This window comes from Scyliorhinus torazame, chromosome 16, assembly GCF_047496885.1.
Source record: "Scyliorhinus torazame isolate Kashiwa2021f chromosome 16, sScyTor2.1, whole genome shotgun sequence".
Lineage (NCBI taxonomy): Eukaryota > Metazoa > Chordata > Chondrichthyes > Carcharhiniformes > Scyliorhinidae > Scyliorhinus > Scyliorhinus torazame.
Genome location: NC_092722.1, coordinates 166,726,997 through 166,740,438, shown reverse-complemented (window position 1 = coordinate 166,740,438; position 13,442 = coordinate 166,726,997). Strand labels below are relative to the sequence as shown.

The 13,442-nt window shown below is 39.3% G+C and overlaps 1 protein-coding gene across 2 annotated transcripts in view; it reads left to right on the top strand.

Annotated features, from left to right (window-relative positions):
• dclre1a (DNA cross-link repair 1A (PSO2 homolog, S. cerevisiae)) overlaps positions 1 to 13,442 on the top strand; it is a 45,013-nt gene that overhangs the window by 16,768 nt on the left and 14,803 nt on the right. For both annotated transcript variants that reach the window (XM_072479437.1, XM_072479438.1), the window contains exons 2-4: positions 5,321 to 6,928; positions 8,290 to 8,423; positions 10,621 to 10,739. In XM_072479437.1, the coding sequence (XP_072335538.1) occupies positions 5,321 to 6,928; positions 8,290 to 8,423; positions 10,621 to 10,739 (1,861 nt within the window). The remainder of the gene's footprint in view (positions 1 to 5,320; positions 6,929 to 8,289; positions 8,424 to 10,620; positions 10,740 to 13,442) is intronic.

Genomic DNA, 13,442 nt, shown 5'->3' with positions numbered 1-13,442 from the left:
CTGTATTTCAGATATGATGTTAAACCAAAGTCCCACCTGCCCCCACAGATGGACATAAAATATCCCACAACTGATTTTGAAGAATGTTCTCCTTGGTGTCCTGGCCAAACTTTATCCTTTAACCACCAACACTAAAGCATATTATCATTGTCTCAATGTTGTTTTGGAACATAATAGCTAATTTGTACACAACATGTTCCTACATGACAAGAGAGTCTATGCTTCAGATGTAATTCATAAGACATCTCCAAGGTTGTGAAAGGTGTTATATAAAGCAAGTTTTTTTTTTTCCTTTTTACCAACAATTCCTACTTATTAGATACCTATTTACAATGACCTGCATTTGTGAATGGAAAAAAGCTGATGGAATCATTTCATACAGCGATACATACTGTTATGTTATTACACTAAACTGAACCCCCCACCACGATTTGGCATAAATCTTGTCTCAGTCTGGTATTATACCCATTTGATCACCACACATGCACACCGAATATCCTCTCAGATTTGTTTTACAGACTGCACTTTCCATTTTCCTGAAAATCAGTGCCTCTGTATATAGGCACTTGTATCTTAAGAGGAAATGAAAGATCCATTGGGTACGGTGAATATAACCACACTTAACAAAAGTTATTATACTGAAGAACCTAATGACAAGAATGTAATAAGGTTATTTTGGCTAATGCAGTGGTTTTGAATTTTATCTATTTATCTATTCATGGGATTAAGAGTAGCAAACCTGGGATAGCATACTCTATTGACCAGCATTGCTCAGAAATAATGGACTGAGGTAACTTGGGAAACCTAATAAATCAATTGACTCTAAAACTAAATCATAAAAACATAAAGTAATGACAAAAGTCGGACATAGTCCCTTACTCTATAGAACATTGACTCTTCTGAATTTTCTGAAATTAGTACCAAACCGACAGCTAATCATGGCCCAATTTGTGGCTCAAATACCAATAAAAATTCAAGTGTGGCTGACTTATTCTATGCCCGAATTTCCTTTATCATTTACACTGATTTAGTGAAACCTCCAACCAAATCTCATGCCATCATTAAAATAGTTCTGTTTCAACATACAATACTAATTTTCTGTATTTATGCTAGTCAGAACAGGCTCAAATTCATGCCCAAAATCAAGGCAATTCAGTTTTGGAAGCTTTCTGGCTACCATATTGCACTAATTTCTGTCCCTTTTTAAAAAAAAAACTCTTCATTTGGAAACCTGCATTAAGGTTCACCATAACGTCTACATTTCAGATTTTTTTGATCTCCATGCACCAATTTCATAAAGGAATATTCACTTGCAATAGCCTTTCAGTTGGATTTAACACTCTTCACTATAATTTGACCCCACTCCATTCCATATTATCCCCTTAGAGAATGTAACGGTGGTACCTATCATTTGAGGATAGGTCACATCATCTGTGTGCCCAAGAACTGCTATTTACCATGGAAGCCATTGGCTATCTCAGAAATACTTTTTGATGACCTTGAGCAATATGCTGCAAGCTGTGGGTTGTCACAGTAAAGACCATCAAGGCCCTAAATATTTCTGGTTTCATCAAAGCAAACTTTTGCTGCATGAATCAGGAAGCTGCACATGACATTCTCAATATCTTATTTTCCAGGGCTATTGAGTTCATTAAATATGGCACATTCCTGGTAGAACAAAGAGAGAGCCATACATCTTTACAGGTTCACTGGCTTCCACAGAGGGGATGGGGGAGTAGGGGGTAGGGTAATCAATGGGATATACATCACTCAAATCTGTATGAGAACCTTGTAATTTACTTTAATCAAAACGGTTTTCATTCACGTAATTGCGGTTTATGTAACATCTGGTAGTCAATTTTGCCCATGAACAACCAGCATATGGAGAGCTGCCATGATACATTCAATGTCTGCTACTCGGCTATTGCCAGCTTATTCAAGCAGAAAATGTCAGATAGATGTTGGTGCTAAGACATACCCTTAATGCTATGGCTAATGACAGCACTCTGGGACTGTATGATACAGCAGAGGAGTGAAAGTGCCCATTTTGGCAGGGAGAATAAAAAAACAAAATGCAATTCCTCTATACATGGAGTGCAATGGTTCAGAAAGGCAGCTCACCACCACCTTAAGGGCAATTAGGGGTGGGCAGTAAATGCTGGCCGAGTCAGCGATGCTCACATCCCATGAATGAATAAAAGAAACCTAAATGGTGAGAGATTGCAGAGATCAGATACAGACGGACTTGGGTGTCCTGGTGCATGAATCGCAAAAGGTTAGTGGGCAGGTACAAGTAATTAGGAAGGCTAATGGAATGTTATTGTTTATTGCGAGGGGAATTAAATACAATCGTAGAGAGGTTATACTTAGTTATACAGGGCATTGGTGAGACTTCATCTAGAGCACTATACAATATTGGTCTTCTTACTTAAGGAAGGGTGTAAATGTGTTGGAAGAATTTCAGAGAAGGTTTACCGGAATAGGAGGGTTGTCGTATGAGGAAATGTTGGACTGGTAAGATATATATCCTCTGGAGTTTTGAAGAATGAGTGGCACTTGCTTGGAATATATAAGATCCTAAGGGGCCTTAAGAGGGTGAATGTGAAATGCATGTTTTCTCTTGTGGGAGAATCTGGAATTAGGGGTCACTATTTAAAAATAAGGGGTCGCCTTACTTTTGAGATGAGGAGAAATGAGTGTCGTGAGTCTTTGGAACTCTCTTCCACAAAAAGCAGTAAGAAGCAGAGTCGTTGAATATTTTTAAGACAGAGCTAGATAAATTTTTGATTAGCATTTTATCCCCTTGTGATTGGAGGTAGGTGGGAATGTGGAGTTAAGATTACAATCAGGTCAGCCATGATCTTATTGAATGGTGGAGCAGGTCAAGGGCCGAGTGTCTTACTCCTGCTCCTAATTTGTGCATTTGTATGTGTGCAATCATGCTCATGCAGCCAGCAGGTAGTTGGCAGGATCCTCTGAGTTTTCAATTACTGCTTCAGGTACCTGGACAGATTGGGGGAATGCTGCAATACTCGGTAGAATGACTGGCGGAGATGGTCTTGGTTTGCTGTACCTTGCACACCTCTTTGAAGTCCAATTCAGGAAATGGCAGAGTCAATTTAGCCAGAAGATCCCAAGCTTGTGCTTGGATTTGTTATCAATAAGAGGACAGGAGTGTCAGAGAGCATCTAGTTTTGGTGGTATTCACTGACTGTCCTGAGGACTAAACCTGTTGCTTGCATTAAGTCCAATTGGGCTGAATGAATGAAGGAGAATTATTTTGACTTGAGGTATTCCTGGAGGTTTGACCTTCTGATTTCATGACCTCTGTAGCTTTTATTTGCTTAGAGTATGGTGATACCTATGGCTGGTGAGGAATAAAGGGAGAGCATGGTGAGCGTCTTGCCTTCTCTGCTCTGGTAAGATTGTTGAATTTCACCTGAAAATCCTGCACCATCCTGGAGGTCGTGGCAGTAACATGTGCCTTTGCCTCCATTCTTCATTCTTCTACTTTAGCTCTGACCAGTTGGTGGCATTCTTGCCACTTACAAAGAACAAAGAAATGTACAGCACAGGAACAGGCCCTTCGGCCCTCCAAGCCCGTGCCGACCATACTGCCCGACTAAACTACAATCTTCTACACTTCCTGGGTCCGTATCCTTCTATTCCCATCCTATTCATATATTTGTCAAGATGCCCCTTAAATGTCCCTATCGTCCCTGCTTCCACTACCTCCTCCGGTAGTGAGTTCCAGGCACCCACTACCCTCTGCGTAAAAAACTTGCCTCGTACATCTACTCTAAACCTTGCCCCTCTCACCTTAAACCTATGCCCCCTAGTAATTGACCCCTCTAGTAATTGTCGCCCTTGTGTTCAAATCCTGCTCCAGCACTTGAGCACAGCAATCTAGTGTGGCACTGAAGGAGTGCTGCACTTCTGGATATGCTGTCTTACAGATGTGATATTTAACCAACACTATTTCAAAGAGCAGGGGAGTTATTCCCAATGTCTTGGCCAATATTTATCCCTCAATCAACTTTGGAGAAAAAAACCAAATTATCTGCCTATTATTACATTTGGTTTTTTTGGGGGGGTGGGAGAGAATGTGTGGAGATGTTGTAGTGGTAATGTCACTGGGCTAGTATTCCAGTGGCCCAGGCTAATGCTGAGGTGAAAGGGGTCCAGATCCCACCGCAGCAGCTGGTGGAATTTAATTTCAATTAATACATCTGGAATATAAAAGTAGTCTCAGTAATGGTAACTATGAAACTATCATCAATGGTTGTTAAAACCCCATCTGGTCCATTAATGTCCTTTAGGGAAGGAAATCTGCCATCATTACTTGGTCTGGCCTATATAGGACTCCAGAACAAGTAATGTGGTTAATTCTTAACTGTTTTCTGCAATGACCTAGAAAGTTACTCAATTCAAGGCCAGCTAGGGATGGATAACAAATTCTGGCTTTGCCAGAAATGTCCACACCCCATGCAAGAATAAAAAAGGAACTTTTTGTGCACAAGTTGGCTGTTGTTACAATAGCAACTGCACTCTAGTAAGTTCCTATTTGGCTGTTAAGTACTTTGGAACATCCAGTGATTATGAAAGGTGCTTTTGAAAGGCAGGTCTTTCTTTTTCAGTTGCCTGCATATTCCAGCTTTGCCCGAGAGAGAGTCCACCTGCCCTCTATTTTGTTAAGGAGGGCCTGAAGGTTACCATCACCAAAATTATAGGCCTTCTTCCGACTAACTTTGGTGTCAATTTCATTGGTAATCTGTGAGGGGGGAAATGCTGTTGAATCACTAGAAACTCTGGAAAATGGTATTTGAAATTGGAGGACGAGCTGTCTACTCCTTTTTCCGAGGTTTGGGAGTGCTTAAAAACTGGACCCCTCCCTCCAAGTTCTTTGGGGCCTTGTTGCTTACAATTAAGTTAAACCGGTTCAAATAGTATTCAGACATAAATGATATTCAATAGAAATGCTGGTGTAAATGGTAAGATCAGAATAAAAACAGGTATAAATTGGATATACTTGCTGGTTAGACTTCATGCCAAAAAAGTTTACTTACAAAATTTAATCATTGGGATTTTCAAAATGGAATTGTACAGCATGATTAATCAAATATTAATAAAACTATTTTACTGATAATGGCAGTTATCTTTTAGAAATGAAAACTGAGAGATTAGATAAAAGTAATTTCAAACTTAAAATTCAATAAATGAGAAATTAATATATTTTACCAGCAGATCTTTTTGGAAGACATTTGATTGCCTATTGAATTGATAAGATTCCTTAACAAATTAGTTCACTTTACTTTAACAGAATGCCCAGATGGACTGCTTTGTAACAATACAATTCCAAATCACTACAAACGCTACTCCCACTCGCTACTTGCTGAAAAAAGAGCATTGGGCCAGAGCGATGTTCAATCAACATTTCCCAGCAGTTCAGTGAGAGGTGCCCTTGTAGTTTCACCGGATTTTAACAATAATGACCAATCCTTGTTGAATAGCCAGTTTTCCCCGATTGGAGAACATCTGACAAACAAAAATCAAAATGCTCTACTACTGCTAAAATCACCTGCCATCAAAGCAACAAAGAAAAGCTCAAGCAAATTCAAAGCTGCAAAAGTAACAAAAGGAGTGACTTCCCTTTCCGAAAAAGTTTCAAAGGATGATGTGTCACCTAGTAACCTACTCAGAAAATTACATTGTTCAGCGCCACAGTTAACAGTTGCAATAGAACCTGGGATTAATATTGACAGATTTTATAATGTGGCAAAAGTTAATAGCACAATAGTAGAGCTACAAAGTTTTTCAGATGATGAATCTGCTTTTGTACTTGCTTCAAATGCCAACAATAACCAGGATGATATTAGTTACTCTCCCGTTTGTAGTGGCGACATTCTAGATCAAAATATGTTATCTTTTACAAGGAGAAGATTGTTTCATGGTCAAACTATTAATCATAATTGTAAACTGGAAGATGACACATTTTCTGACTCTGGGGACCTTAAAAACCATGGGCAGGAATTGTTTCATAAATCTAGTGGATTTAAGGAGACGGTCACAACTGACATAGAGACTATTGCTATTGATCCAGATTCCAGTCTATTAACTGACAGTGCCAATATTATAACTAAAAATAGAAACGGTATTGCAACCCAACCACAACAGGCAAAGGCTGTATTGTCAGCAATTAACTGGAATCCATTGGATAATGAGAAGGTTGAACAGGTTAATAATTGGTCACAACCTAATTTAACTGAATCAAACTTGATTAAATTGGAACCAGTACACTCCAGTTCTGATCATTTACTAGAGCCCCTACAAATTAAACAGGAACCAATCAAATCATTGCAACTTATTCAAAATGTTATCGTGCAAAAACCTTGTGACTGCCAAACAAGAGAAGAAGAGAGACACAATTCTAGTTGTCCCATAAAGACATCAGTACCTCAGCACTCACTAGTTTTGCCTTCGTTCAGCATTGTGAAACAGGGCAGCTCTCATCCTGAAACTCTGCACAGCTTTGGAGTTCAAAAAAGTGGAACAAAACCTTTGGAAATGGCATCACCAGGCTTGCTGGAAAGAGGCCCTATAAAAATTCCCAAGAGGATTGGTATAAATAAAGAATTAAAGCAAACTGATATTGGAGTTTTTTTTGGACTTCAGCCAAAAATCAAGGAAGAGCAAGAATGCCCAACAAATATACCTCAAGGAAAAGCAAAGGAATTGATTTCAGAGGTTTCATACAATGAAAGAAGACAAAGCCAAAAGAAGAGGAAAATAGAAGGCTCTATAGGTGATGAATCTTGCACTATGGATAAACTTCAAACAGAGCTTGCTGATGGACGACCATCAAGAACAAAAAGACAAAGAAGCGCATATCAAAAAAATAAGCAATGCCCCTTTTACAAGAAGATTCCAGGTAAACCATCATTTTATGAAAATTACTTTGCTCACAACCAGTTTATTTTCTTTGGACAGTGACCAGGTGTCAAATTATAAGCAACTATGTCATGGTATATTTGTGTAAAGTAGAAGAATGTAATTTTATATGCGTACTGCTTTCTATAATCAGAACCTACTTATGTTCTCGTTTTTACGAGCATTCCAGAGAATCTAAAGTTTACAATAGTTCTTAATTCTAATACTGATGAGCCATCCTTCTCACATCTCCAGTGATAACACGCAAGCAACAAATAGTAAGAGTAACGTTTCAGATATAGATGAAATCCGATGCTGGTTAACTGATAGTCTATTAGACAAGATGGAGCAGATGTAAATTGTAAAAGTTGGTTAAGGAGATTTGCATGTTGATGCCCTTATTAAATTGTAATTTGTTGATTAAATACATAGAAATTTCAATACTGAAACAAGCATTCGGTCTAACGAATCCATGTTTGTCTTTCCTTCTTGCAAACAAATAGTCCAAACCTTGTTTCCATTCCATTTTACTATTCATTTACCATCCACTCAGTCAATCCAATCTTCAGTATTAAAACACTTGCATGAATGTCACAGATCCTCAGCTGTCTGTGCAAAGAAGTTTTCTCTTAATTTCTTGCAGTTCATCTTGTATCTATGGCCCTTGTTCTAGACCCACTCAATCAATCCCAGCAAATGGTCTGCTTCTGTATAACGAGCCTTGTTCTTATCATCCCATAACTTTCATTTCTAATGAAAAAAGCTTCACATTTTCAAATTTCTGTCTGCATTTCTAATCCTGAGACCGAAAACTGCGTTGTCCTTTTTCTGAAGCTTTTAATGAAGGCCAATGTTCACTGTATCCTCCACCTCGCCTTCCTCAGAGTCTGAACTCTGGGAGGGGCGGGTTTAAAAGCACGAGAATGTGCTTTTCTGGTTAATGCAAACCTGTCGCACGTATTGGCCACAAACCTGGAAAATGTATTATTTATGATAACATGAAGAATCATAGAATTTACAGAGCTGAAGGAGGCCATTCAGTCCATTGAGTCTACACTAGCCCTTTTGGAAAGAGCACCCTACTTAATCCCAGGCCAAAAGTGTGATCAAAATATAGGTTTTAATAAGCATCTTGAAGGAACGGCAAGAAGTTTAGAGGATGAACACACACACATCACACTAATGTCAGGGCGGTGGGATTTGGTGTGATTTAAGATGCAGGCACCTCCTAAATAAATATTTGCTGTGTCAGAACTCTCTTCAGGTCATGACTGATTCTTTTTGAAAAGTTTGAAAAATCCTGAATATTTGTATTGTACAACAGCAAACAATCTGCCTCACAACTGATCTTTGTTCTTTCAGGATCTAATTTCACAGTGGATGCCTTCCAATATGGTGTTATTGAGGGTTGTTCTGCCTACTTCCTTACCCACTTTCATTCAGATCATTATGGAGGCCTTACCAAGAATTTTAAATGTCCTATTTACTGCAGCACAGTAAGTCTGTACGAGTGTGTTTAAACAAATTGATGAAATGCAACTAATAGAATCCTAGAATAGAATAATAGAAGTAGAACTTGAATGATAAAGTCTCGGATATGTTCTTTACACAAACACAATTTTTTATCCCCATCCTGGGTCTGGCCTTGAATAATTTAGTTTTGGAACACAAATTTTTATCACCACCCTGGGTCTAGCCTTGATTATTATAGTTACAGCTACACCCAATGTGTTGGTATGTAATGTATATGTGTATTCCTGTGTATTTTAACCTTTAGTGCAATTATTGATAAAATGGTAAATTGAAGAGCAACGTGCACCAGTGTTTTTTTGATCATTGAATGCTTTTACATCCCCTGCTTACTAAATTTATGTAGATGTTCAGTAAATATAACCGATAGATGTACTTCACCTGTAAGTGAGCCAAGTGTTTTAACCATATGCACTAATTTTAATGGAAAACAATGGGCTGGATTCTTCAGCCACGCCTGCTGCAAGATCGCCATGAATGGGACGCGGAGCATGTAAAGGTCCATTGACCTTGGACAGGAATTTCCATTCGGCGGGTGGGCGCAGCCGAAGAATCCAGATAACTGCCACTGTAGTTGTACCTGTGGCTAGTCAGCATTTTCTATTTGATAATGCTGCATTGTAGTCAAACAAAAGTAAAATTCTACAGATGCTACAATTTACATCTGAAATAAAAAAACAAAATGCTGGAAATACTCGGCATCTGTGGAAAGCAAAACAGAATTAGTGTTTCCGGTCCAAGGCCTGACCTGCAAAATATATCTAGCATTTTCTGTTTTTATTACTTTATTGTTGTAAACATTTTGTAATGGCAGTAATACTGCCATTATTTCTAGTGCTACTAATTACAAATTACAGTGAGCTATACAAAAAAAAAATCCATTGAATATTGAAGACTAGTTTGTATTCCTATTGAGAACTCAAGTTGAAGTTGTTTATAACTGGTCATACTTCTATAGTATCACTACCTCAGATTTAAAATTTGAATGGTTAATGTTACTTTATTTTTAAAAAAATATATATCCTGTGGTTGCTGCTTATAGCACTGTTTTCAAAAGTCAATTTGGACTTGGGAGCAAGTAATTTAAAATTAAAATCAGCAGATGCTAAACTTGGGAATCTAATAATAATCTTTATTGTCACACGTAGGCTTACATCTAGCTGACATAAAGGAAAGATGCAGCATAAGGTTTACAAGAACAGTATTAGAACTGGGGTGCAGCTTTTGGGAAAGATTGAATGGAAGAAGACTGAGGTCACCTGAAATCTTTTATGATGTGGAGATGCCGGCGTTGGACTGGGGTGAGCACAGTACGAAGTCTTACAACACCAGGTTAAAGTCCAACAGGTTTGTTTCGATGTCACTAGCTTTCGGAGCGCTGCTCCTTCCTCAGGTGAAACAAACCTGTTGGACTTTAACCTGGTGTTGTAAGAAATCTTTTATGTAAGGGTTGGTCAGGTAGATGTGAAAATAATCTTTCCACTTGTGGGAGAATCCAATACCAGGGGCAAGATAGATACTAATAAATCCAATCGGGGGAAATCTTTTCACTGAGGAACATAGCTTGGATGCTTTCAAAAGAAACCTAGACTGGTATGTGGGAAAAGGGGTGAAGGATATGCTCACAGGCTGAGATTAGGTAGCTGAAATGGAGGAGACTCGTTCAGGTGGGCTATAAACCAGCACAGACTGGATGGACCAAATGGCCTATCTAGCTGTATATTCTAGTAATTTTATATCTTTGACTTAGTACTATTAATTGTGACTCATTCTGAGCCCATTCTGATCTTGTTGCTGTCCAAGGACAAAAACTACTTTTGTACATTCCAAAAATCTGTTTCTTTCGGAAAGTTTGACATTTATTAGGCAAGAGCATTCAAAAAATGACTTGATGTTACGGACTACTCGTTAAGACTGAAGCATTTCTTGGAAGCCTCATCCATCCTGGCCACAAAGATTAGGCATGGAACCTATCCCCAATGGACATGTAAATAGTAGGGATGAGGATACATTGCCAGTTCTTAAACTTTTGTCCCCAACCCCCATATGTGGTGATTTGCTCAACTAATTAAGTGTAGTTGCTGGACGGCTGTACTATGCACATATGACCATAATAGACAGGCAACTTAATCGGTTATTAAAACATTTTTGTGTAAATTTCAGATAACAGGCAATTTGGTGATATCTAAGCTGAAAGTGCAGGCTCAGTATGTCACCAGTCTACCCATGAATTCTGAATGTGTTGTGGATGGCGTTAAGGTGGTGCTTTTGGATGCAAACCAGTAAGTATCTTCTGTGTTCCATCACAATGTACTGATATTATCACCGCAATCACTCTTTAGTGTGGTCAACCTCTCAACTTAATGTCTACTGGCCCTACAATCGGCTGTTACAATTCTGCATTGGCCTACACAATCTTTGTCTTTGGGTTTTGTACTCCCAGGTCCCACCTTTTTTTATCCCCAACATTCTCACAATGTAATTCCCTCTTCTGAACCTTTAATTCCATGACAGATTCCTGTTGGTTCCATATCCTTTGCCCTCTGCAAAATCAAAAATTGTTTGAAGCATAAAAGCTTGGTTCTTGTGTGGTCTTCATTGCTATCCTTCTTGGCACCCAGTATATTAGGATTAAATCTTTCATCTTCATATCTCTCCATAGACTTAAGATTGGTCTAGTCTTAAATTCTGTCCCCAAAACCACTTCCAACTCCCCCATTATTATTAGTTATTTCCCCCTTTGCCAGCCATTCGTGATAAGATTTCAGTCACCTCTGTCTGGAACTTATTCCCTAAACTTCTCAATCTGTCATTTCTGGCATGTTTAAAAAAACTTTACCAAACCCAATCTTTTGGCGTTAATGATTTCTGTCTCTAATAATCAGCTATAATTGGGTTTTCTACAACTAAGCTGACAAAAACTGGCTTTATACAGATAAGATATTTCTCAGTGTTTGTTTCAATGATGTACAAACTTTAAATTGATTTGCAGTCAAGTTATGGTTATAAGAAACAACTGTGCAACTGTAGAGAATTAACAATTATCCTTCATTTCTGTTAGAAAAGGAAAAGTGGCACTGAACCACCAAGGTGATATTAGGTCAGATGACCGAAATTTGATTTGGAGAGGTGTAGGAAGGAAATCCCAGAGTTTAGGGCTAGGTAACTGAAAACATGACCAGCAGTGGTGAAGCAGTTAACATTGGGAATGCATAAAAGACCAGAATTAGGTGAGCACAGATATTTCTTGAGGATTGTAGGGCAGGAAGGGGTTAGAGTTTGGGAGGATGAAGCCAAGGAGGGATTTGAAAAAAAGGGTGAGAATTCTCACCCATGTAGGAACTGGTTCGCTCACAGAAGGCAGAGGGTAACAGTAGAAGGGTGATTTGCTGATGGAAGGTAATGACTAGTGGTGTTCCATGGGGATCGGTGCTGGGGCCTCTGTTGCTTGTAGTATAAACGATTTGGAGGAAAATATAGCTGGTCTGATTTGTAAGTTTGCGGGTTACACCAAGGTTGGTGGAGTGGCAGATAGTGTTGAGGATTGTCAGAGGATACAGCAGGACATGGGTTGGAGACTTGGGCAGAGAAATGTCAAATGAAGTTTAATCCAGACGAATGTGAGGTAATGCATTTTGGTAGGTCTGTCATAAGAGGGGAAATATACCGACGGCAAAGCTCTTGGGAATATAGAAAGTCAGAGATTTGGGTGTGCAAGTCACAGATCTTTGAAAGTGGCAACACAAGTGGACAAGGTAGTCAAAAGCATATAGGATTCTTGCCTTCAATTGATCGGGGCATCGAGTATAAAAACTGGCAAGTCATGCTACAGTTGGAGAGAACCGTGGTACGTCACACTTGGAGTATTGCGCACAATTCTGGTAGCCACACTACCAGAAGGGTTTGGAGGCTTTGGAGAGGATGCAGAGGAGGTTGACCAGGATGTTGCCTGGCCTGGAGGGTGTTAGCTATGCGGAGAGGCTGAATAGACGCTGACTGTTTTAATTAGAACGACGGAGGTTGAGAGGTGACCTGATAGAAGTCTACAAGATTGAGAGGCATGGATAGAGTGGATGTGCAGGCACTCTTTCCCAGGGTGGAGGGGTCAGTCACTATGGGGCATAGGTTTAAGGTCCGGTGAGGTCCAGTGTGGCAATGTTTAGAGGACATGTGCGAGACAGGTTTTTTTTATACGGAGGGTGATGAGTGCCTGGAACGGGCTGCCTGGGGAGGTGTGGAAGCAGATACATTAACGGCATTCAAAAGGCAACTTGACAAGCATTGAGGGATACGGCACTAGGAAGTGCTGAGGGTTTTGGCAAAGGTTGGTACCATGACCGGTACAGGCTTGGGAGGGCCAAATGGCCTGTTCCTCTGCTGTATTGTTTTTTGTAGGTCAACAAACATGGGTTTGTGGTGAATGGGACTTTGTGAGAGTCAAGACAATGACAGCAGAGTTTTGGGTGATGTCAAGTATAGAGAGTAGAATGTGGGAGACTAGCCAGGAGAACATTGGAATAGGCAAGTCTAGAATTAACAAAGGCATGAAAGATGTTTTCAGCTGCAAATGAGGCCGATGTGTAGTCAGGTGAGTTGTTTCAATGTAATGTAAAGTACCTAAACACCAGTCATTGCACCTTGTATTCCTACTTATGACTAGTTATTTGTCTGGCGTTCTCAGTTCTGCTGCCTGAATGTTCAAGTTACATATTTTGGGATATTTAGGCCTGCACATTTTCTGTTACAAGCTTGCTTACATGACTACTATATTGAGGGTGTTCTGACTCCACCAGACTCTCTTAAGAAGACATGGAAAACGGTTAGCCTTGGTTAAAGTTAGATTTGTTCCTGAGGTAAAAGTATAGTCTTGCAGTTGTTCTGCTTACTGTACATTTTGTTCCATTTTACATGATTTATAGACATTCAGCAAATGTGTAATGCTGATTTATAAATTAAAGCTAAAATTTGTAACAATCTTAATTTAT